General features: G+C 43.8%; 1 protein-coding gene across 1 annotated transcript in view; it reads left to right on the top strand.

The window, feature by feature from the left end:
• The window catches only part of LANCL3 (LanC like family member 3), a 108,176-nt gene extending 88,385 nt beyond the window's left edge, over positions 1 to 19,791 (top strand). Inside the window, exons 3-5 of the mRNA XM_047765753.1 lie at positions 2,602 to 2,799; positions 10,631 to 10,838; positions 18,508 to 19,791. Coding sequence (XP_047621709.1) covers positions 2,602 to 2,799; positions 10,631 to 10,838; positions 18,508 to 18,667 — 566 coding nt within the window. The 3' untranslated portion in view covers positions 18,668 to 19,791. The remainder of the gene's footprint in view (positions 1 to 2,601; positions 2,800 to 10,630; positions 10,839 to 18,507) is intronic.
• Positions 19,792 to 26,338: the final 6,547 nt, after the last annotated feature.

The raw sequence follows: 26,338 nt of genomic DNA on the forward strand, positions 1-26,338 counted from the left end.
CCCCCACCCCTTCATCAATTGGGGGGTGCTCGAATATCATTAGATCTGTTTAAGAAACTTTGTGTTTAGGGAGAAACGGTTTCTTGAACTCTCTGGAAAACATTCAGGTTTCCCCAGAAGCAAAGTGGATGAGGGTCAGGTGACCCCGCCACACTTCTACTGGAACCCTTATCATCTCACACTGTAATGAGTGGCTTACCTGTCCAATCACCTTAGCAGGCCCCATGCACCTTCAGGATAAGGAGTTTCTCTCATCTATTTTTATGATCCCTGGACCTTTACCAAGAGCCTGTACATAATGAGGGTACCCGAGTGAATGAATGAATGAATGAATGGCTGATGAACAAGTTCAGCAATGAGCTTATAGACTAGCAGTTCTCCGAGAGTTTTCTCCCAGAACCTTTAAGTTCCTGTCCACGTGTCCCTAGAGTCAGGTCTCGTGACAAGGGTTTGCGTATACATGGTTTATTTGGGAGGTGATCCCAGAAGGTGCTGAGAGAGGAGGACGGGAGACAGGATAGAGAAAGAAGTTAATAGAGAGTTAATAAAGAGCAGCTGTAGATAACTGAGGCTCAGGTCCACCCGGGACTCTTCAAGTCTGTATAGGACATGCTTCAGAACTGTCCCGCCCAAGGAAGGAGAAAGTGGGATCATTCATCCACCAGCTCCTTGCTTCATGGATTGAAGGCTCCTCCCAGAGCTGGTACTTTCCTAGGATTTCAGCCCTGCCCTTGTGGGCTGAGCACACACACACCCCTGTGGCCAGAGAAAGCCTCAGGATGACGGTGTCTGCTGGAGTTCCCTAATAGACGTCTTCCTTTCATTTTCTCATTTTTCTTAGAGAAATGAACGTTCTAGCCATTTACGTACACCTATAGCATCAACCAGATTTCTATCTCCCATCTAAATATTTTCTGGAAAGCAAAACATTTTTCGGAGTGCCCATCGTGGCTCAGTGGTTAACGAAACCAACTAGTATCCATGAGGATGTGGGTTCTATCCCTGGCCTGGCTCCGTGAGTGAAGGATCCGGCGTTGCCGTGAGCTGTGGTGTAGGTCACAGACGTGGTTCAGATCCCGAGTTGCTGTGGCTGTGGTGTAAGCTGGCAGCTACAGCTCCGATTTGGCCCCTAGCCTGGGAACCTCCATGTGCCACGGGCCCAGCCCTAAAAAGACAAAAGATTTTTTTAAAAATTTTTTTTCTAATAATTTAAAATCCAGCAGAAGGAAGGTACCTACAAGTTTCCTGGGGAAATTTCAGGAGTAGAATTTTTGACTAGATACAACTAGAAGGCTATTTCCGTGGAGTCAAGAGTTCCGAATACAAGGAGCAGGCTTCACAATTACAGAAATCGAGTTTAAAAGGAAGCCCTCAGAATGTCTGGACCCCAGCACCAGCCACCAATCAGCATTCTACTCATAGAAAGGAACAAAGATTAAGGAGCCAAGACTCCTCCAGGGGCCAAGCTGGTCTTTAACTTTGTGGAACTAACGCCTTCTCCAAAGGCAGGCAAGGCCTTTGCTAGTGCAGTAGCCCTTGCCAGAACTCCTAGGAATTCTCCAAGACTTTGTTCAGATGATTCTACCTGTGTGGAACCTTGGGCGCCCCTCCGCCCTGAGGCCCTCTTGAGCTCGCCTTCCTGAGTTTTCTTTTACCTGCCAGTATGTATCTCTGATAGAGCGTTTTTCACCTCATGTTCGAATTATTTATGAACAAGCCTGGCTTTCTCACTGGACCGGATGGGGAGGTCCTCCAAGGTATGGACCAAGCCATAGTCACCTCTGTATCTACAAAGCTTGGAGGGTGTTCAGTACACAGCGCTACATGTGAAGGTGTATATAAATGAATGCCATTGACCAGCGTTTAGCTTTAGGGAAGAAGGCATTTAATCTATTTGGCTCACTCATCTGTCTTCAGTACCCCGACCAGTTATCTGGGACAGGGCAGGTGCTAACTCTCAAATGTTAATGAATGAATGTGTAGGATACTAAAAAAAATTATTTTCAAGCACTTTAGGAACATGTTCATAAAAGCTAATGATTTTTTTTTGCCCACAAAGTTTAAAAAATATATGTATATATATATATATATATATATTTTCTCTAAAATGGCAATCAGATATGTAACTGGGTCACCATGCTGTACAGTAGAAAAAAAAAATTGTATTGGGGAAAGAATTAAAAAAATAAATAAAATAAAATACCGGTCAGTCACTCAACTCTCTAATTTAAAAGGATAAGTAGTCCATATTTTAGGCTTTGTGGGCCACCTGTCACAAATACAACTCTGCCATTGTAGCACAAAAGCAGTCCTTAGACAATACACAAGCAAACGAGCATGCTTGTGTTTCAATAAAACTTTATTTACCAAAACAGGCAGTGGGCAGGATTTGGCCTGCAGGCTGTAGTTTGCCGACCCCTGCTCTGAGGTATGTTCCCCAGAAGCCTAGTTCCTAGGCAACTCAATTATCATATTACTATGCGTACTTTCAGGTAATATTGCCATTCTTTTTTTTTTTTTAATTGGGATTGTCTTTTCACTAAATTAAACTGGTTCTCCTTCCAATTGTGTGAATTTATGATGCTTTGCTTGTCTATACAGGAGCAGCTCATGGCCTGTCGTCCATTCTCCAGATGCTTCTTTCTTACCATGAGCACCTCAAGCCCTCAGATCAGGAGCTGGTGTGGCAGAGTGTGGACTACCTGATGGAGCAGGAACAGAACTGCAACTGGCCGCCTGAGCTCGGCGAGGCCATCGAGAGGGAGAACGAGCTGGTACACTGGTGCCACGGAGCCCCAGGTCTCACTCACATTATTATCTGAAGCCATTGCCTTTCATTGGCCTTAGCCAGAGACAGGTGCCCTTTCCGAGCAGTGCCGGTATTTCCCACCTTATGCCATTACCAGGGGAGATAAGGTCAAGATGAAACTTTTTGAAGCCCCCGAAGTTTCCATCTGTAAAGGATACCTAACAATGATCCTGTGTTATGACAAAATATGTATATCCACAGTGTGTTAAGCATCTGACTGCAATGGCTCAGGTTGCTGCAGAGGCACAGGTTCGATCCCTGCTTGGCTTAGTGGGTTAAAGGATCCAGCATTGCTGCAGCCATATATATATATATGTATATATATATATATGTATGTATATATGAGATCTGCATCTATTTAGATACAAATTAAATTGACACTGTCCCATAAAATATATGAGCCACATAGGAAATTAAATTTTTAGTAGCCCTCTTCAAAACATAGAAAGAAACAGAGGAAGGTAATTGTCATAACAGATCTAACCCAATCTATCCCAAATATTATTTCAACATGCATCCAATTTAAAAATTGAGTGATTTCACATGTTTTCAATATTAAGTCTCTGAACCCCCTTGTATGTGTTACACCTGCGTCCCATCTCAGTGCAGACTAGCCACTTTGCAGGTGCTCGGTAGCTGCATTGGACAGTGCAGCTCTGGAGGCTGGCAGTTCCGAATGTGGTCCCTGGACCAGTGGTAGGGGCAGCCTGGGAACGTGTTAGAAATGCAGACGCTCGGGCCCCACCCCGCCCCACTGAAGGAATCTGCCTCGTGACCCCTATGTGATTCGTATGCACATCAAGGTTGAAGTTGGACTGTTGTATAATTCTTCTTCAAATGAGGGTTTCCATCACTAGCTCATAAAAAGTCTAAAGAAATGAGAAGCCATCTGTAGTGAACTCTCTGGAATTGAGCCTAGAAGCTTATCAGACCCCATCTTTTCCTTAAAAAAAAAAATCCCATTATATTTCTAATTAGGCCTTAGAGAAGGGGCAATTCAAAAGAAGTTAAACTCAAACAATTGACGTTGGTCGATGGGGCAAGTGAGAGACTTTAAATACCAAAATAGCATGCGAATTTTTGATTAGGAGTGTGTTTAATTTTCAAAGCTGTGCTTCAATGCTGTGAGTACAGCTCTACAATATATTTGATCTCCCTTTGGTTTGTTACCTGATTTTTATTACTTCCTTTTCCCTCCGTGCCTAATTAATGTTCTTTAATCCACCTGTAATTTGATTTTTTTTCTTAGTACAGTTTGAGGTGATGCATAATATAAGTCTTAGTCCACTGGCCATTTCTGCTCTGCCTGCTACCTTTACTTAAGAAAGGACATCAAAGGCTCCTGTGTGTACTTGTACCAGCTCCAGACATTGTGCATTATATCCAGGCTAATTCCCGCCAGCAATAATTTCAGCCCTTTTTTTTTTTTCTTGCTTTGAACTTTTTGAAGAAAAACAACAGTTATTTACCTTCTGGAAATGCTCTGTCTTCATGTTATGCTCCACCCTCTCATTTCCCGCTCCCTTTAATCATTTTCAGTGATGGTCTTTGCATATCTTCCAAACACCCCAGGATCCTTGAATTTTGGAGATGTCCCAAATTAAATACAGAACATTTTAAGAGGATTTAATGTACAGTAAAAGCCCTGTAAAGAATGGGAAGATAATCCACTCAAACGAATGGCTGGGTCAGTTAATTATTGTGGGTGTCTTGAAGAGCAGTTTTTCCATTCTTTTTGTATATCACATCCCTATATCTGTCTTTGTAAATCAGGTACCATAATAGCACAGCGTTGGATTCATCGCCTTGGGGGCTTTATTTATCCTCATATATCATGCGTGTTTGGTATCTTGGTAAGATGAAACATATGGCGCAAAGCAAAATCATTCAACTCACGTATTCACTGGCCTACCAAAAATAAACCAATTCACAAATGGATGCAGAACCAAATGGAGCCCATTATGTCTGCCAACCTGCACTTCCATCTCAAGGGTATTGGTCTTCCTTTTAAGAGAAAGGCTAAAAATAGCATCGAGAGTGATTATAAATCTGATAAGTGCAGGTCGAAGACCATCAAGATTCCTCTGAAGTTGGCAACAGGCAGCTCTCCCCAAATTCTAAAATGGGAGTTGACCTAGAAAAATAATTTTCCCTGGTTTAAGGAAAATGGCTCTTGTTTTTTGGTTTTTTGTTTTGTTTTGAGAGTAGATTTATGAACAGTGCAGATGGTTTGGGAAAGCAGACCGATTCCATGATTAAAAACCTGCCAGAGATAATCCACAATGTGGAACTTCATCAATGATGCCTTTCCTCCCTCTGTAATTGTTTCCTATTGACTTTCCTTCAGCCCACCTCTCCAGGTGACAGGCTTCGTTACCACTTATACAGTGTGGACATGCTTCTGGACTCGAATAACTCTGGGTTCTAATTGTAGTTCCAACACTAACCAGCTAAGTGACCTTGAGAAAGCCACTGTTGTCGTGTGCCTTTGTTTCTTCACCTGTGAAGTGAGACACTGAGATGGAGCAGTGAACCTCCGTCGTTTTATCGCCACAGACCCCTTTTAACCTGGGGGCCCTTGCCCTTCCTAAGGGATGTGTTCCAAAAGATTTGCAGACACCCGCATGTATAAATACCCAGTGCGGCCTGGCGTTTTCCTCACTAGATGCAAGGAGGTGGAGCAGGCAGAGTCACCTGATCCGTCCCTAGCCTTAATGATTCTGAAATACCGGATGAAAGTCATTTACAAAATCATTCAAACAAGTGCGGTGGCTAAAATAAACTCTAGGTCGCCTTATGTTACATCATTACTGCGGTCACACTGACAGTACATTTCCTTTACTCGGTGTGAAACACAGGTGCGGCTGTGTTTTTGTTTTGTTTTGTTTTTTTAAAATCATTTCCCGAGGGCTCCTGGGTAGGTGATTTTGAATAGAGAACAGCAAGGGCTCACGCAGCGCAGGTGTCCTGGGTCACTAAGGCTTGTAGCACACCCCCTAGAGTGCGTGCTTCGGTGAAATCACAGATCCCAGAATGGACCTGCGTGCAGATTGTCCGGGTGCTGAGAAACCATACACGTGCCGGGTCGGGCTGTCACGAGGCTCAGCTGCGTGGCATGTTTTCAAAGATTTAGCCTCCCGAACCATGTTTAAGGAATCATTCCTTTTCCCAGTTGTTTTTGGCAAAGGCATATATCGTTGCTGCCTCGGCGTTTCCTATCAGTGCACAAGAATCAGTGTTTCCATGACGAAATGACACCATTCCTATCAAAAAGCAAAGAAATCCAGCGTTCTTTCCTTTTCGATTAAGCTGCCTTGCTGTGGATTTCATTAGGTCGGGCGAGGAGACCATAGGTTTAGGAGTTTTTCAGGGTCCCTTCCGTGTATCCTTCTGTGACCCACCCGGGCTGCAGGAAGAGGCACTTTCCCTCTGGCCGGAACCAGAGGATCAATACCTATTGAGCCGCCTGAGGCTAATGGCCTCATTTAGCAGTTGGACCGTATCAGCCCGTCTTCCTTCCACGTCTCTCATCTCTGCCTCAGCATCAGCCTGTGCCAGAGTGAGAAATGGGACATAGAGAGTCAGCAGACATTTGTGGAGGCCTCGCCATGTGTCACATGCTGTGCCACAGATAGGGGAGAAAAAATGAACAAGACGGTACCTCCCTTGGGTAGTTGGCACTGTGCAAGGTGCAGCAGACATGGTAACAGGTAATCTTAACAGACTCACAGATTTAGAGAACAAACTAGTGGTTGCCAGTAGGGAGACGGAAGGGAGAAGGGACAACCGAGGGGCATGGGGTTAAGAGATGCAAACTACTATGTGTAAGGTGGATAGACCATAAGGATATATTGTACAGCACAGGAAATTATAGTCATTATCTTATAATAATGTTGCATGGAGTTGAGTCTGTACAAATCCTAAATCACTAGGCCATACCCTTGAATATAATATCGTAAATCAAATATGCTTCAGTTAAACATTATTTATATCCCAAAATGGATCATTTTAATACGATACTGTTTAAGTGCTAAGGTTTGTATAAGGAATCATGGGAGGTCAGAGGAGGGATTTCTGGTCCTCCTCCGGGTTCCGGGAAGGCCCCCTGGAGGAGGTGATGCCTTCTAAGTTGTTGGCCAGACGAAGAAGGGTGGCAGGTTTGTTCCAAGGCAAGTCAGAGGCACGGAACCACATGGGGACGGAGGGCGCAGCACAGGGTGGTTTGGTTTTACTGAAGCAGGAAGCTTCATGTAGGGAATGGGGGAGAAGTGGCACTTGGACAGCGTAGGAGCTGGGTTGCAAAGGGCTCTCTGTCTCTCCTGGAGGCTCATCTCACCCAGATTCCGGAGGTGAAGGGACGGGGAGGGAGGCTAAGAAGCACAGCTGACACCACCGAGTTGGTCTGTCTTGAGGCAGAGGGCTCTGACCCTTTGTATGTCTGTGTTAGTCAGTCGTTGGCTGAAATCTGCTGGGGGGTGGGGGGGGCGGGTGCTGAGCCTCCCCTTTGGCTGAGGGCAAAGCTCCCAAGAAGAGGGCAGCTGTGAACTTTGTGAGCATCCAACTCACAGCACCTGGGAAGTGGGGCGCCTGCCCGTAAAGTCAAAGGGATCCAGTGGAACATCCCACACTTCGGGTTCACCTGGCCCCTTCCTCCTCCTCCTTGTCGGTACCCAGGTTGGATGGTGTCACTCCCCTCGTAGGCCTTTCCTACTTCCAGGCGTGGGTTGGAACCTTCCTGTGTGCTTCCAAAAACTCTCTCTTTCCCCTCACGTAACCTAATGAATGCCCCAGGTTAGATTGTACATGCTGTGAAGTCAGGAACCTTTTAAAACCTTAGCATGTATTATGTTCTAGCATATCATAGGTGCTCAGTGAAAATCTAAACAGCCACTAATCCTGTGAGCTATCTCTTTCATCTGCTTCTTTACCAGCCTTCTGCCAACAGGATCAGCTAATGGCTACCCCATTGCTCTTCTTTAGGTCTTGGTTGACCCCACAGTGGGACATATTGCCTATGATACTAACTGCATCATTAAAATGAAAACCAGGAGTTCCCTGGTGGCTCCATGGGTTAAGGATCCAGTGTTGTCACTCCTGTGGCTCTGGTCACTGCTACGGCACAGGTTCGATCCCCGGCCTGAGAATATCTGTATGCCTCAGGCATGGCCAACCCCCCCCCCCGAATAAATAAATGAATAACAATTCACAATAAAACACTCCCACTGGTTCCCTGCTGTCCACGAATACAGTCCAAGCTGCCCAACTGCCCTTGTAAAACTATCCAAGCCATCCGAAATGTGAACCCATCCAGCCCATCGTCCTGTTGGTTAGAACCCTGCCCCACTGGTCTTCACAAGGCTTGATTGTCATGGCTTAGAATCTTTGCCCTGCTGATTTTGATTTCTGGAATTCCCTCTCCATCTCTCCTTGGGCCTGAGTTTCCTAGGCATCCTACACAGTCCTGAAGAAAGCCCTCTTTCGCCCAAGGCTCCCCCTCATGGATCTCCCTCAGGGATCTTCCACTTTTCTGATTCCTCTGGTATTATTGACAGTACCCTTCGTTTTATGCCCCCACAGCATCACGAACTACATGTCCTATTGTGTGTCGGTCACATGGACATAGTTTGCTCTCCCTTTCTAGACAGTGCCTTCCTGAAGGGCAGGAAGCGTGTTTAGCATTTGTCTTATTTCACCCAGAGCCAGAACTGGCTACATAATTTGGGGGACCTCGTACAAATGAAAAATGCAGACCCCTCGTTAAAAAATGATTGAGAATTTCAAGAGGGAGTTCCCATCATGCCTCAGCGGAAACGAATCCGACTAGTATCCATGAGGATTCAGGTTCAATCCCTGGCCTCGCTCAGTTTGGGTCAGGGATCCGGCTTTGCTGTGAGCTGTGGTATAGGTTGCAGATGCAGCTTAGGTCTGGTGTTGCTGTGGCTGTGACCTAGGCCGGCACCTGTAGTTCCAATTCGGCCTCTAACCTGGGAACTTCCATATGCCATGGGTGCAGCCCTAAAAAAAGGGAAAAAAAAAATTTCAAGAGGGAAGGAGCAAAGCGTTCAAATCCACCGTGGGAGCCTTCTATAGACCCTTGTGAGACCACACAGTTCATATGCCTGTGAAGCTGGTCCTGCCTAGTGCTTTGCATATAGTAGATCATTAGCGAATGCATTCAAGTAAATGGATACAATGAATGAACAAATGTATAATTAAATAAGTCCAGTCCTTTTAAAATCATTCATTAGTTTGCGGGACAAACTTTGTTCCTAAAACTACAGGAGGGCAGTACCATAGTGTCCAGGTCAGTGGTACCAGCTGAGGAGAGCCCGTTGTTATGTGTTCATGGGGGGGGGGGAGTTAAAGGATAAATTTTAAAAGAGAATCAAATCATGACTCTCATACAAATCCAAAGCAAACCTATGTCAGCTATTTCATTTAGCTCATAAATGAATGAGGGAACCAGAAATGTATCACAACTGGTTCAAAGGAAAATCCAAAGAGCAGACATATTTATAGACCATGAAGAACACTGACATGGGAGTTCCCATCGTGGCGCAGTGGTTAACGAATCCGACTAGGAACCATGAGGTTGTGGGTTCGATCTCTGGCCTCGCTCAGTGGATTAAGGATCGGGCGTTGCCGTGAACTGTGGGGTAGGTCGCAGATGAGGCTTGGATCTGGCATTGCTGTGGCTCTGGTGCAGGCCGGCAGCTACAGCTCCGATTCAACCCCTAGCCTGGGAACCTCCATGTGCCACGGGTGCGGCCCTAAGGAAAAAAAAAAAAAAGAAAAAACTAACATGACTTGCTTAATAGATGCAAAACTAGCTCCTTCCAGGAAGGCTGAGGGAAGTCAATCCAGCGTCTGCCAGACAGCGTGTGAGTGTCCAGAGACAGGGGTTATTGACATTACTGTCACTTTTCTACCCGGTAATTTCTGTCTCTGCAGAGCCGTAAAACAGCCTAGGCAAAGGCAAAAGCAGAGCTAACCCTCCTGAATGAGCTAGTCCGAATATCTCCTCCATCCCAGTCTCGCCCACTTTCGGTCGGAGAAGCGTAGGCCATGCGAGGAGCGAGACGGACCGGGTGTTGCTAACCTCCTTTCGGAACAGGAGCACCTGGAGCTTGGGGACATCGTTTCTATTAGTAGCTGTCACTTCTCTTGTTTTGGTTCCTGCCTGTGTAATTGCGACTGCCCTCTGTTGCGGGGTTTTGAAGGAACTGTTCTTTCCTTGGAACAGTCGAGGTGGGAAGGACTCCCTTGACAGCTGAAGCAGGAGTCCTGACGCGGGTGGTTTGGGATCGTTGTTTCTGGAAGGACTCCCGGTTTAGCTCCTAAGAAAAGGTGTAGCGTTATAAGCACTTCGACGGTGCAAATTCTGCACATCTGTGGGGGAATGGGCCAACTGGATAAACATTCAGCCATTCCAAATAGCCAGATATGCATAATGTCTAACACGGTCTGTACCATTAAATATGAACCAATTTGTGAATTGTGGATCTCAGCAAGCTATTTCCTTAGGGCTCTTTGTCTCAGGGCCCATATCACGATACAGTTCAAACAACTGAAACTAAGTCTCACGGGTAACATAAGACTCCCTTGGAGAAGGTTCTATAGCCTTGCTACTCAGAATGTGGTCCCCGGAAGGGCAGTTGTTAGACACGCAGTATTTCTGGCCCTCCCTCAGACCCATTAGCTTAGAAAGGATCTTTGATCAATAAACTGGTGATTTGTGAGCCTTTTCCAGTTTGAGAAGGTGTTCTGTTCTGTGGTATGAAGACCTGAAAATCACCTGTAATATCTGTGATGTTTTCACAGGAATTGCCTACCTGTTTGCCAAAGCTTATCTGGTTTCCAAGAAACCGCAGTACCTGGACACATGTATCCGGTGTGGGGAACTCACGTGGCAGAAGGGCCTGCTAAAGAAGGGGCCAGGGATTTGCCATGGGGTAGCTGGCAGTGCCTACGTCTTCCTGCTGCTGTACCGGCTCACAGGAAACTCTAAATACATCTACCGAGCCCAAAGGTCAGCCCTTCTTTATATGTTGTTGTTTTTTTCCCCAAATGTTAATCTGATTAATGTTCTGAATAGGTAATAGACTCACAAAGTTTAAAAAGTGTCAAAATAAATATATCCATGGTACAGTGTAGCAATATAGTTCACCTCCCAGGAGACAACCAGTGTGACCAGTTTCTTAGTTATCTTCATATATATATATATATATGAAGATAACTTTGCCCCTCTTTTTATACAAATGGTAGCACTTTGCTATCTTAGGGATCACCCTAAATCCGTGCACTAAAATGAAAACGTTTTTATTATTGCCTAATATTCATTTTTTTAACCCTTTTTTTTTATGGCCACACCCGTGGCATATGGATGTTCCCAGCCACGGGTGGGAATCTGAGCCACGGCTGCAAGCTACGCCACAACTGCAGCAATGCTGGATCCTTTAACCCACTGCTCTGGGCTGGGGAATCCCCTGAGCCGCTGCAGTCGGATTCTTAACCCACTGTGCCACAGTGGGACCTCTGTAACAGTCATTTTTCTTACTGCACAGTATTACGTCTTATGAATGAGCCATAATTTCTTGAACCAGCCCCATATGGAGGGCCATTTGGATTCTTTCCAATATTTTGCATCACCAGGGGTGCTGTGGTGAATAACCTTGTACATATATCATTCTGCACACGGACGGGTATGTCTGAAAGGAAATCCCTAGACGTGGAATTTGCTGGGCCAAAGGGTATGTATACTTGTGATTTTTTTTTTAATCGTGGTAAGAACATAATAGGAGATCTTTGACCATATTTTAAAGTGTACAGTAACATATTGTTAGCTCTAGGCACAGTGTTGTACAGCAGATCTGGAGAACGTATTCACCTCGCATAGCAGAAACTTTACACCCACCAGCAAAGACTCCCCATCCCCTGCCCCCCTTTCTGTTCTCTGCTTCTCTGAGTCTGACCGTTGTAGATTCCTCATGTAAGGGTTATCATGGAGTATTTGTCTTTTTGTGACTGGCTTATTTCACTTAGCATAGCGTTCTCATTTATCATTTAGAAGAGTGCCTGGCACACAGTAACTGTAACAGAAGGGTTCGTTTTTATTATTACTAAAAATTTGCGTTATATCATTCCAGACATTTCTCTTTGCATAAATGTATGTTCATATATCTATGTGTGTATATATGTATTGTATGTATATATTAATAAGATCCTCCGATTGCATATCTATAACAGTACATACTGTTCACAGCTTTTAATTTTTAATGAATAATTGTTAAGGGACATCGTTTCAGTTTGTGTAGATCTAGTTCATTGTTTTAATGACTATATAGTTATTTACTATGGTTGTGCTTAACCAGCCTTTAAGTGATGGACACTTGGTACATGTGTGGTCTTTACTAATACAAAGAGAATTTTTCCACATATCCAACACATAGCTTTCTCTGCACTGATAAATTGAAGTCTTTAAATCCAGAAGTGGAGTTCCCGTTGTGGCTCAGTGGTTAACGAATCCGACTAGGAACCATGAGGTTGCGGGTTCGCTCCCTGGCCTCGCTCAATGGGTTAAGGATCCGGCGTTGCCGCGAGCTGTGGTGTAGGTTGCAGGTGCAGCTCGGATCCCGAGTTGCTGTGGCTCTGGTGTAGGCTTGGCAGCCACAGGTCCAATTAGACCCCTAGCCTGGGAACCTCCATATGCCGCAGGTGCGGCCCTAGAAAAAGGCAAAAAGACAAAAAAAAAACCAAAAAACAAAAACCAGAGGGATTTCTAAACTATCTTTATCTTTCGCCCATTTATTCCTATTGTGATGCTCATTTTGAGGACTGTAGTGTTTGGCAATATATACTGTAAATATTTTCCTACTTTGCCATTTCTCTTTCAACTTAGTTCATGGTCTCTTGCCAGACCAAAATGTTAAGTATTTGTCTTGTCGAAGTTGGCAAACTTCCAAGATTTACAGATTTTTGTGTTATACTTTCGAAGACCTTTCCTACTCTGAGATTATAAAAATATTAACTTACCTTGTTTTTTAGTACTTTATGATTTTTTAAGTTTTAAAATAAATATATCCCCTTTTGCCCAATGCTCCCGCCCCTGTAAAAGTTATCTTAACTTTTATTTATGTATTTATTTATTTTATTTAGTTTTTTGTCTTTTTAAGCCCACACTGGTGGCATATGGAGGTTCCCAGGCTAGGGGTCAAATCGGAGCTGTAGCTGCCAGCCTGTGCCATAGCCACAGCAATGCGGGATCTGAGCCACGTCTGTAGCCGTCACCACAGCTCACAGCACCGCTGGATCCTTAACCCACTGAGCGAGGCCAGGGATGGAACCTGCATCCTCATAGATATTAATCGGATTTGTTTCCACTGTGCCACAACAGGAACTCCTATCTCTGTGCTTTTTAACGAAAAAATAAAACTTTACCATAACGTCTGTTGACCATTTACCCCCAACGATTTGAAATTCCAATTTTATCACAAACTGAATTTATATAAATGTATGGGTTTGTTTCTGGTCTGTCTATATCTCATCGTTCATTTATTTCTAATTTTTCTTAGCTGGTCTCTTTCATTTATTCTTCCAGTTGTATTTTAGAAGCAATTTTTCAAAAATTAAAAAAGAATTCTATGGAGGAGTTCCCCGGTGACCTATTGGTTAAGGATTTGGCATTGTCGCTGCTGTTGTGCAGGTTCGATCCCTGGCCCAGGAACTTTTGCATGCCACGGGCATGGCCAGAAAAACAAATTCTATAGCCATTTGACTGGAATTTCCATGAATTTATATGTCACTTAGTGACAATTAACATTTTTAGGATATTAAGTTTTTCCATCCAAGCATGTGTGTGTTTTCCGTTTATTTAAGTTTTTATTTATTTTTTATTTTTTATTTTTGTTGTCTTTTTAAGGACACACCCATAGCATATGGAGGTTCCTCAGGTTAGGGGTCTAATCAGAGCTATAGCTGCCGGCCTACGCCACAGCCACAGCAACGCGGGATCCGAGCTGCATCTGCGACCTACACCACAGCTCATGGCAACGCCAGATCCTCAACCCACTGAGCAAGGCCAGGGATCGAACCCACAACCTCATGATTCCTAGTTGGATTTGTTTCCACTGCGCCAGGACAGGAACTTCAAGTTTTTAGAAATGTCGTCAGGTAAATTTTGATCTTGTGAAGAAGGACTTGTATGTTCCTTGTTAATTTTTTCCCTATGTATTTTACATTTCCAGGTTCGTTAGTGGAATCTTTTCCTCCATACAGTTTCAGGTCATTTATCACTGGCATCTAGGAAGGCTTTTAAAAACATACATATTGTTGCAGTTTAGCAAAATCTAGACACACTTCTCTCATATAGAATTATAATTTCGTTACTTCCTTTCTCAACTATATACTCTTGTTTTCGCTTGTTTCCTTATTGCATGGGTCAGAATCCCCATAACAATGTTCCGTAATAAGGGAGCCAGTAGTCATCCTCGCCTTTATGGTGATTTTATTGAGGAGTGCTTCTATGATTCACCGTGATCTTTTAAATCTGCTTCTTATAATATGTATCATGTCAGATTATGGCACTCCTCTGCCCAGAATAATCTGATGACTTCCTATATGACTCAGGGTAAAAGCCAAAGCCTGTTCTCCAAACAAAAGACACAACAGGCTCTTGCCTCCCATTCCCCGTCTGACATCTTGCCCTACTTGTCTTCCTCCTGGTTCTTTGCACCACAATGGCTTCTTTGTGATTGTGTTAAAGGTGCTGGGTACGATCTACCTCAAGGCCAATGATGTTCACTTTCTCCCAACTCTCTCACTTCATTCATTCCGCCCATCACTCAAATGTCATTTTCTCAAGAGTTGTGGCACAGTCAAGAATCTGACTGCAGCAGCTCAGAGGTACAGGTTCGATCCCCAACTAGCACAGTGAGTTAAAGGATCCAGCGTTGCCACAGCTGCAGCATAGGTCGCAGCTGCAGCTTGGATTCTGTCCCTGGCCCAAGAACTTCCATATGCTGTAGGTCAGGTCATTTAGGAAAAAAAAAGTCACTTTCTCAGAGAGGCCTTCCCAAGCCAATGTATCTAATCTTCAATCTTTAAAAAAAAAAAAACTGTAAAATACCCTTTATGATCATTGCATGCATGCACTGAAGGAAGAATACTGAGTCCCATATTTGTTGCTGTATTGTTTAGGGATTCTGAAAACATACTTTGATTCATGGTTCCCTAATCTATTTAGGTTGCAGCCTGACACTTTATTTCCCAAATATAGAAAAGAAAGTCATTTTGGATCTTATTTAGGCTTATGGGATATCACCTTTGGGATAAATTTTATCAGAGGTTGTCATGCTCTAGAAAGCCTATTAAAAAGAATCAGAGCAACCTCTCTATTTTTCTGGCAGACCAGTCCTAGTTTGCAGAGTCTTAGTTATAAGGTCTGGGATTACCGGGCCCTTCAGACTAATTTCTCACTTATAGGTAAAGACAGCAAATGTTCGGGTAACATCTGAACATTGTTTGGGCATTGCACTAAATTGTTTACTGTGCTGAAATTTCCGTTTCATCATAACTCAGAGTTAAATATGGGGTGGCCCAGATTAGGGAGACTTCCCTAATTTTGACAGTTCCTAGAACAGTAAAGTCAAACAATATGTACCTTCCTGGAATTACTTGGTCCTTGTCTATTGCTCTTTTAACATAGAGATGGAATTTATGGTTCCAGAACAATATTTGACAACCTTTTCAGTTCCTTCTATGATTATTTCATTCCAGTTTTCTATCTCTTTTTGGATTAATTTTGGTAGTTAATGTAATTCATCTGAAAGCATCTAGTTCATAGGGATTTTCGAATGTTTGATGTAAAGATGTAACAGAATAGTTCCATAATATTTGAAATTTCCCATGTCTGCAATTACACGCCCTCCTTTCACATTCCTAATGCTTTTCCTTTTTGGCCAGACACACCAGCATCTTGTCTATGTAGTCTCTCCTTTTGAGGAGCTGGCTTTCGGGGGAAGGGGGGTTGTCTTTTATCTTTTTAGGGCCGCACTCACAGCATATGGAGGTTCCCAGGCTAGGGGTCGAATTGGAGCCGTAGCCACTGGCCTACACCACAGCCACAGCAACACCAGATCCGAGCTGCATCTGCAACCTATGCCACAGCTCATGGCAACACCAGATCCTTCACCCACTGAGCGAGGCCAGGGATCGAACCCACAACCTCACGGTTCCTAGTTGGGTTCGTTAACCACTGAGCCACAACGGGAACTCCGTTGTTGTTGTTGTTGTTGTTGTTTATTCTTTTGTTTTCCTCTTTTGCTTCCTAATTTATGATTTTCTGCCTTTATTTTTGATTTCACGGTGTTCCTTTCCCTTATTTTGTTCTTTTCTACAGTTTTTAGAAGTGCTTAATTAAAATACCTTTCATCTTAATAATCATAACAACTCAGATCAATGAATTTTCCTCTGAGTTCAGAGTGGGTCGTAATTAATAGGTTTTGATATGTAATGTTCTCGGTGTCTATAATTCTTTTTAGTTCCATAATTGCCATTCTGACTTCTGTTTGACAGAGTTTTTTAGAAAAACAAATTTGCTGCTTTTGATTTTGCCCTACTGGCTAGATTTTGGAAGCAATTATTTTCACTTTAATGTGATAACACACTCCATAGGTCACAATACAATGAAACTGTTGCCCTCACACATTGCTAGTACTCTTGTAAATTGCTATATGTCATTTAGAGGTTATTTTGAAAAGCACAATAATGTTTATCATATTTATTTTTAAGTAAATCAAATGTAAGGTACTAAATATTATACAGATCATCATTTCAATAGTATAACAAACAAATCAAGCCCTGGGAGGAAAAAAAGATCAGAAGAGGGAGCAGAGTTAACTGCGGATTTCTCTGAAAGTGTGGGGAAACGGTTGTCTCTTTGACAAATATTCTGCTGTACTGCATCTGTGTGACAAAATTATATTTACCATGTATCAAATGCTTGCTATTTGCTCAGAGCCTACCATATGGTATCTTTATGGATCTTTAATCTTTGGATCTTTACAGATAATCTTATGCAATTCTGCAACTTCATTTTAAAGTCAGGTTAAGAAATTTTCCAAAGGTCATCTAACATGAAATTATCAGGGCCGGGTATAGCAACCCCAAAGCCCTTCCTCTTTTTACTGTACCAGGGCTTCTTCATCTAGGGTTTGTGAACCTACTTGAGAAAAGCATTACATTTCAAGCTGAAATGTACCATTTCTTCCGATTCTGAATTAGCAGTAGCTGTGACTCTGTCACCAGTAGAAGTCATAGCTTTTCTCATGTCGTATTACTCTTGTTGCAGGTGAAATGTTTGACTCCCATCACTAATTAGAAATGTCGGCGGGTTATCAGACGCACTACTAGATCTTGTTATTTAATGTGTTAATAAAGGATCCATGTATCATTATATCGCAAATTTAGTGTAAAAAGGTTGCTACCCATGCTTTAATAGAATTAATTTCCTTGGGAAGCCTGTGTGTTTTACTTTATGTATTATGTATTTGTATGTATTTTTCCTGAGGAATCCAGACTGCCAAATGATCCATAGCACTAAAAAGGTTGACTCCTTGAGGCTATACCACGAAGTTTCAGTGTGTAATGACAAATTTCGAATGAACGCTTAAGATGCGTCATTAGTCTCCTGCTTACATTTTTAATTTCCATTTAAAAATGGTTGCGTATTCAGGAGAACAGCTGATAAAAAACTGTCCCAAACAGAATGGCAATATGTTTCCTGCTGATTTAAGTTGGTAATAATTCCAAGAGCCCTGAAAAGATCAAATACGTAATTACTCTTCATAGCACCGCCTATGTAGTAGCAGTAATCCAAATTTATGGCAGAACCAGCTGTCAGGCCTTTTCAACCTGTGAGCTCTAGCCTCTGAATTGGTGATTGTTTTTGTTGTTTGTTGTTGATGGGGACGAGTAGCGCAAGTCAGTAAAGAGACGACTCGGTTGACAGCACTTTAAAAGCTGTAACCTACTAAAAGTGTTACCCATTGTAAATAATTTGAATAGCATTTGAGGCAAATACAGGTAAAAGAAAAAAAGATCTTTCATAGAGAATTCAGATGGCGGTGATTTATTTTTAAGGCAGACATCCTGAAAATACTCTCTTTTGTAGCTGAGTTTGCCATTTGATGTCATGATTATAAAATGTTGCTTGCCTTTTCCCATTCATCTTATCCTTTTGTTTGCCCAGAGCACAGATTGTATAAACGCTTGCCCATTTATTTTCACAGTCTCTGCTCTCTGTCACATAGAAACACAGCATATTTATTCTTTTAAAGGAACAGGCATGTATATCGGCTCGCTTCTCTTCGAGACAAATACAAGTATGGCTATTTCTGGATTTATTTTTTTACCTTTAATTATCGAATGGCACAAGGAATGAAATCCTCAGAAATGGCTTTGCTTTGCAAATGCTGAAACTAGTTGAATTTGCTTGCTCACGTGATTTGTCGTGAGACAGGCACAATGACGTAAGAACTTGCTTCTCCCTTTTTTAACAAAGAAAAAGGCTTTCCTGAAATGTTAGAGATTCTGGAAAAGGAATGATGCGAACACTTGAACCTGAGAGGAGAAGAAGCCACCCAAGGCCAATAATATGGAACCGCTCATGTTAAAACTGTATTTTCTTCTTCTTCTCTTAGGTTTGCTGAATTTTTATTTACCGAGGAATTCAAGGCCGGTTCCCGGGTCCTTGAAAGCATATACAGCTTGTACGAAGGCTTCTCCGGGACCGTGTGCTTCCTGATCGATCTGCTGCAGCCCAACCAGGCTGAGTTCCCGCTCTTCAGCGTCTTTGTTTAGAAGGCTCCGTGTTCCCCCCCCCACCCCTCCCGTGGCTCCGCAGAAGGTCCCTGAGATTTCCTGAGCCTACTACCCAAGGCAGTTTGCACATAAGCCACATTCAATGGTATCACAGCCAGGAGCCTTAACATTGCCGTCGGAAGGAAGGAAAGGGGCAGGCAGGTGAAGGCAACATGATGCCAGGTTTCATAGAGATGGAGTGTTTCAGGGGATAGGTGTGAGGCCAGAGAGCAGAGGGAAAAGGGAAAGAGAAAGCACCTGTCTTTCACTTATGGCGTGGAAAACCCAGTTGAAATGCGGGCTCTGGCAATGAAAGGCCCAAAATACCTTTGCCCTTGGAGGGAGAATGTGGCCATTTGTGGGTGCCCCGCACCCCCAAATTCAGAAGCAAAGACAATCAGAAACCGAAAGTAATTGCCCAGCTGAAAACTGCTAGGAGGGCTAAGCGTCAGGTTGCCCAAGGACAAAAAGGGAAACGCTTGGTTGTCCTTTGCCTTTGCGTATTGAAATTTGTGATTTTTAATGAGTGGAGAAATTTGCATATGAATCTCTATTTTTTACCATTACCCTGGGCACGTTAAGGAAGCATCTCATAACTTAGTTTAAACCCTCAGTTTCCAGCTTTCCTTAGGCATTAGAGCATCTCTTCTCCTGGTTCCTTTTTCTTTCTGAAACCTCAATTAGAATCGTAAAATTCCTAGGCTAACAAATACTGCAGCAAGTGTTGCTGTCGACTTTTTTCTCAATCTGAAGCTTCAGCTGTGTATTGTCGATTGTTAGTAATTTTTAAAATGCCTATGTAATCCCTGCGAGGCTATTAGCTGAACTGTACAATATACTTGTGGTAAAAATCACTCGTCTCAAAGATCAGGGTAACTACTATGAAGGTGGGTCGTTTCTGCCTTTGATGGAACACTGTCCCCTAGAACAGGCACATGCTGGCCTAGAAAAGGACCCGTGATGGTGAAAAAAAGAACCTCGCTCAGTTTTATTCTCTGAGATTAAGAGATCCGTGAACTCCCTGGCTGATCCCTTACCTTCTAAGACACAGGCTCCACTAGAATTTGTCTGTAATACTCGCTGAGCCAGGTTGCCATATTAAATTCAGCCCTGCTGTAAACACACAGAAGTTGTAAAACTGCTTCGAGTACATAGTGATTTGCAGAATACGGTGGGAACATCTGTCACTTCAATACTCAGAAGACGAGTTTACCCGTTTCCTAGAATTGGGTCACCGGCCATTTCACATATCAGAGTGAAGAGGAAATTGCATACTGTATGAATTTAACAGTTATTTAAATAGTCATTAAGTATTTGGATATATTTGATAGATGTAGAATATATACGTATAAAATCAGTGCTTAAGTTTACATGGGGAGAGAGATATATATATATTCGTTCTGCATCTATCTCCATGTAAACCTAAGCCCTTATCTAGTTCAGAAGTTCCCGACTTCTCAATTCATAGATGAACTTGGGGAGGAATTGGGGAATACCCTGTTGCCTACAAATGGCGAGTGTTTGTGTGTGTGTGTGTTTGTGTGTGTGCGTGTGCGTGCTTTTTTCTGGCAGCAGGATCTCTAGCATTCATTAAGATTCTCAAAGAACCTGTGGCTAAAGAAAGGTAGGAAGCGTCTTTGTATACGTTGTGACTCTGTTTACATGTGCACTCATCAGAACCGACTAGGACAAAATGCTTCTGAAAAGCACGTACCCTTTGAGCTCCTTGTTTCATCTTCACATGCTCGGACAATTGGCCTCCATTGTTCATCTTTGAACACGCTCAGGTTGGGGCAGAACCACATAAATAGCAGCTTTCAGGTGACTCCCAGAGTTGGGTTCTGGAAGTTCTTTCATGAATGGACCTCTCGGAAAGCCTTAAGACAAAATGCCTTCTACAAAGCAGCCTCCTTTTGAGATGATGGTGTGTGTACCTGGTCTTCACCATTGGGTTTCAGATTCATTTCGTCTGACTCCTCTAGGCTGAAGGTCATAAGCATTCAATAGACAGGGCCTCATAGAACGCGCGCCTTTCTCTTCGTCCAGCAACACTTCAAGGTCATTTACGTGATTGATCCAAAGTCTCACAGTTAGGAAGGGGAAGAATGAGGATTCGGACCCAGGGTGTCCCTTCCCAAGTGCATTTGTTCAGAAGTCTAGACTAGAACCTGGGGGTAGAGCAGTAACCAAAATACACCTAGAAGTTAGCTTAGCCGCTGTTCCTGTCTGCTGACCCTTCCACCGTTCACCGCTAAGACCTAACACCTAAACCTAGAGCCCTCCGAAGTGATCCTCTGGCTCACCATACCAGGTGCACGTCTAGGAACTTCAGAAAAACTGGCCTCCTTCCTGCTCGCCCACACTTTTAAGGTCCGGTAGGGCAACTGTGGTGCCGTTGTGCTGACCCTTGTGAAGAGGCCAGCGTTTTCATGTGTCAGCTCCAAGAAAAGACTGTGTTTGTGTCTTTAGGAACTGACATCTCCGTAAATGAGAAACCAGGGTACGCTCGTTTAGCACTTAGACGTGTTGAAAGTGTTCATTTTCCTGAGAGGCGAATTAAAGGGAAGGTCCTCATCGATCTTATTTCCCAAGAAGGAGGAAAGTGACCCTTGAGGGTTGCTGTTGAAAAGCGTCGCCTGTCGCTTCTTATTGAATTAACCAGCTCGTTCCCTTCAGTGTATCAACGTTCTTTTGTGAATAGTGCTGAAGTGTGTTGCCTCTGGGAGGCTGTGAGAATATTTTCACCACCGCTAGTATGACTTTAATATTATGTATGGTATGTGACAGGAACGATTACAATCCCTGAAGGTGGCCGTGGAAAAATTTGATGAGAGACCGAAAGACTCAGCAATGGGGGACACTGCCTCATGCCTAGAGAACGGAACGTTTTGGCAAATCTTACAACCCTGTGTATTTTGTTTCATTAACACAATTATGTATCTTCTCTTTCACACACACATACACACACCCTCCAAATATTATATATCTTTATTTCACCTAATCCCATTTTAGTCATCAGATTTTACTTCTTTCATTTCTTCCTTTTTTTTTTTTTGGTCTTTTTGCCTTTTCTAGGGCCGCTCCCGCGGCACATGGAGGGTCCCAGGCTAGGGGTCGAATCGAAGCTGTAGCCACCGGCCTACACCACAGCCATAGCGACTCGGGATCCGAGCCACATCTGCAGCCTACACCACAGTTCACGACAACGCCGGATCCTTAACCCACTGAGCGAGGCCAGGGAGCGAACCCGCACCCTCATGGTTCCTAGTCGGATTCATTAACCACTGCACCACGACGGGAACTCCTCTTTCGTTTCCTTTGTGACTGAGAACAGAGGTTTGACCACATACATTCCCCTGTGCTTCTTCAGGGAATGGGCTACACTATGAAGATAACATTCGCTTTCCGATACCTGGAGAAACAGAGTCATTTTCTGGGTCTGTGCTAAATGGGAGCGCTTCCCTGACAATTCGTTCCCTTAACTTTCTTTGACACACTCGGGATTTTCATCAAGGCAGTGCTCAAATGGTTTCCATTTCTGCAGAGAGCAAATCTCAGTAATTTCCATGCAGCGACTGGAAATGTGTGACTTATAACCATGTTCAGGGAACACACAATTAAAAGAAAAAAACCTTCGTCACGCAAAGAGCCTCGTTTTGGAAATCTCAAACCCTTGCTCGTCCTCCACGGCCCACTGCAATTGCCATCACCATCACCTTCCCCACCCCACAGGGTGGTCAGTGATAAAATGGATATAAAAGAGTTTTGTAATATGCAGGTCCTTTGTGTGTTTAAAAGGGAAAGCTATATTTTAAGTCCCTACTACACACATAGGAAATCGTGCTCACTTATGACCTTGAATAAGCATTTCAGCCAAATGCAGTGCTTGGAGTCTGGATCACTTGATGGGTAAAAACAAAGTAGGGTTTTTTTTTTTTTTTTTTAATATTCTAGAACCAAATTTGACTGTACCTTTGTGCCTGAGAAAGTTCTGACTCACCGGGGCTGAATACATGGAAATAGGCTGGTTTACTCGGAGCTCCTTTTAATGCAAATATTTATTTGGCTCACTGGTAACAGGATTACAATATCAGTAACTGGAGAAAAGGAGCTGTGCAGGCTAGGTGGGCAGAGCAAAAAATGAACTGGGCAATACCGTCACTTGGGGTGGAGTTTGGCCTGCCTGACCTATGGCGACAGAAACAATACTCTCAATTGCATTATAAGGCCTTCCTTTGGGGACCTGGGTTATTTATTCAACACGGTGCCAAATTAATAGCAAAATGACTAAGCCTCATATTCACCAAGGCCGGGTGATTGGGGCATAAACCTGGCAAGGAAAGCAGATGAGAAGGCAGGCAAAGGGGTGGGTGGGGAAAGCTGGCTGCCTCGCAGCTCAGCATCTCAGCCTGAGTTGTGGAGGCATGTTGAAGGCTGCTCAAAACCAGTCCTCTTCTTCATGGTTTTATTACTTCCTGGGACCGCTAATCCCAAACCACCCCTGATTCAGCAACTTCTTGTCCTCCTCCTCTTTAAAGAGTACTTTCTGACAGGTCCCCATCCCACCCCCCCATCCCTGCCCCGCGTCTGCTGAATCATGTGACCCCCTTTCCGCCCGGGAGGGCAGGCGCTCTCCTTATCTCGGCCATCCATGTCAGTTGGTGGCTAAGAGCTCCAGGCTCAGGAAGGCTGGACTCCCCTCCGGATGGAAAGGGCGACCTCAAGGTCAGCAGCAGAAGGAGTGGGGCCCATTCTGCCGTCAGCCCACTCCAGGGTGCAGCTGTTCACGAGAGGAGAGCAGCAGCTGCAGGCATCCCGCTTTTCCTCTACAAAGAACCCTGATCATTTCATGTGTACTGTTGGGGGAGGGAAAAAAAAAACAACCCCCAAACCCAAGTTCATGCTACATGAACTATCTGGGGCTCCTGCATTATCATAAATCTCACAGAGGGGGTGCCCTCTCTCTCCTTGGGTCATTCGTTCATTGAAAGTGCTAAGGAATTGAGGCCTGCTGGATGATGCCTATGGGGGTGAAAATATATTTGTTTTTGTTTGCTCAAAGGACTGAACCTGGTCATTTCCGGGGGGACATTTCCACAAACAGCCAAGTCCCCTCTCTGCAGAATTTCCTGCACCTGCTTTTGCTTTGTGTACCTGTTAAACGCCTCTGAACTGAATTTGAAGCAATTCTTTAAAATGAAAACCAGATCATCCATATTTTATGCTCGGGTAGTGGGGAGAGGGCTGGGGAGGAGCATGGTTCAAAGAGCAGGTGACCCTTTCTTTGTCTTCTTGCCTTTCTCCTCCGCACGACATCCTGGAAGGAGAGGGAGGGAGGGAGAAAAGATAGAGGAGGCTTGAGTGTTGCAGACGGTGAAAACAAGGTTTGCAAGGACTTCCTGTTTGCTTCCTGTTTGGTTTTTGTTAGTCCCTGTAGGAAGTTGTGTGTGTGTGTGTGTGTGTGTGTGTGTAAGAGAGACGGAGTTAAAGTCAGCATCACAGATGAAACGAAACCCAGCATTTAACTCTTAAATATATCTGAGTGAACAGGTATATGCAGGCCTAAAGTGATGAATGAAGGGCTCTTCATTGTGTGTTAACTGCTCTCTAATAAACTAGCACATCATTACTGAGGGTCCTAAGTTACACTTCTAGTTGTCTGTCTGAAGCATTCATTTTCATTAAAACTTCTTCTCCCAGGTTAAAGCCATTAATAGCCATCTGTAGACGATAATAAGAGATGTGAGTTTCACAAATAGAGTCGCACATGTGAGCCGCATATGTCTCTTGAAAATTTTCTAGTAACCACATTGCAGAAGTTTCCAAAACGTGAAAATCATTTTAATAACGTCGTTGAGTTACCTCAGTCTAGCCAAAATATCATTTCAGCCTGTCATTGCGAGACAGTTATTGAGATACTGGACATTTGGGGGGACCGACTCTTCCCACTCTGGTGTGTCTTTTGCACGTCCTGCACATCTCAGATCGCACTAGCCACACTGCACGTGCCCAAGAGCCACCCATGGGGTGGCTACCGCACTGGACAGCAGGGCTGGCATCCCTCTGCTGTCCCACAGTATCGGAAGGTTCGCCTTCAGCACATGCATGTTTGCGTGGTTCCATGAGGTGATGGAAACCAAACATCGCTTGCTGTTTGAGTCCTGCAGGGTTTCCCCCAATGCAGAACACCGGGACCCAAAGAGCTGCCCTGTGGAGAAACAGATGCAGTGAGAAATAAGTTAGGAAGGCTCTATTCCTGTACCCCCTTTTGGAGAGGTCCATGGCGCGCTGATGTATCACACACCCTGGGCAAATCCTTCTGGGTCAAGGAACCTGTTTGACGTTGTTGAGCTCCGTGTCTCTAAGACTCAACCTCCCAATCCTGGCTGTTATCTGGATACCACTATAAACCCATGCTTGGTCCGGCATGGTACATTTATGGTATGCTTAGAATAGTATTTTTTTTTTTTTCCTACAGAGGTGTTTCAACACCCCTTGCCCCCGCCCCAGGCCCGTGAAAGATACCAGAACAATGGTTCTGTTCCCAAGTATCAAGTCCTATGAATGATCGTGGCCTCACAAAGACCCCAGGTCATGCTTTAGGACACTCTGGGGGACAAGACGTCTGGAAATTGCCACAAGTATCTCTCCCTAAGAGAAACTTTATATCTTCGCCCTCCTTCTCCACTCTTGTTGGAGCTTCTCTCTTCTCATTCTTTGTATCCAGAATCCCCTGAGAGCCAAGATAATGTGTTCTTGTTCTCCAACCAGTGCTAAACTGAAACCAGCAGATAGATGGCTGTGATATCTTGCACGCGGGCCCAGAGCCACACACCTTCCTCTCATTGTCTCAGTAATGGTGAGCACCCTACCAACAGCAGGGGAGAAACGTCTGAATGTGGATATGTGTGAACACAGAATCCAGTTTCCTGAGTAGAGTAAATACCGTTCTTGCTAATGCTCTTTAAAAAAACAAAACAAAAAAAATCTTGTGCGTGGTGTTCATTTCCATGCTTTAATGTGTCCTCTGATTGTAAACCGCATAAAGTAGCTATCTATGACTTAGCAATCAGCTTAGAGAAGATACACACTCTACTTACCGACTCTTGATCTTCAGCGAATGATCTTTTTGCCTTTGTTTTCGTGAGACCTCTGATACTGCCCCATAAGTTTTGTCTTACGATCCGCGCTTAAGTGGCAATTGCCAATTAAATACCTGCTGTCGCTGAACTTGGTCCCCGTTAACCCTCCTATGTGGATGTATTCAAATAAGAAGAGTGATTTAAATGATCACTTCTGTCTGTTTTTTAGGACTTTAGTATTTCAATATTAGAGATGTCTTCTGAAAACTATAGCAGCGGTAGAATCCCTTAGCTCTTGAAAATGCAAAGTAGGCCATGAGTTTTATGTAGACTTTCCAGAAGTAGGAGCCGAACATTCTAAGTGCAAAAGTTAGGGTGTAGAATCTATCTGATTAGGAAGGGCAGTCCGTTCTCTAAAAAGGTAACAGCCTTCCCGACTTTGAACATCTGGGGGAGCTCTACTAAGAAAGAAAGTCTGAATTTGAATCTTATGGAGTCAGTGGCGCTAAATTAACACAAAATTTTTAAATGGATTTAGTAGAATCCCATTATTAGGGGAAATCACTTCGCAGAGCCATATACTGGGGAA

The sequence above is a fragment of the Phacochoerus africanus genome, chromosome X (genome assembly GCF_016906955.1).
Source record: "Phacochoerus africanus isolate WHEZ1 chromosome X, ROS_Pafr_v1, whole genome shotgun sequence".
In the NCBI taxonomy this organism is placed as follows: Eukaryota; Metazoa; Chordata; class Mammalia; order Artiodactyla; family Suidae; genus Phacochoerus; species Phacochoerus africanus.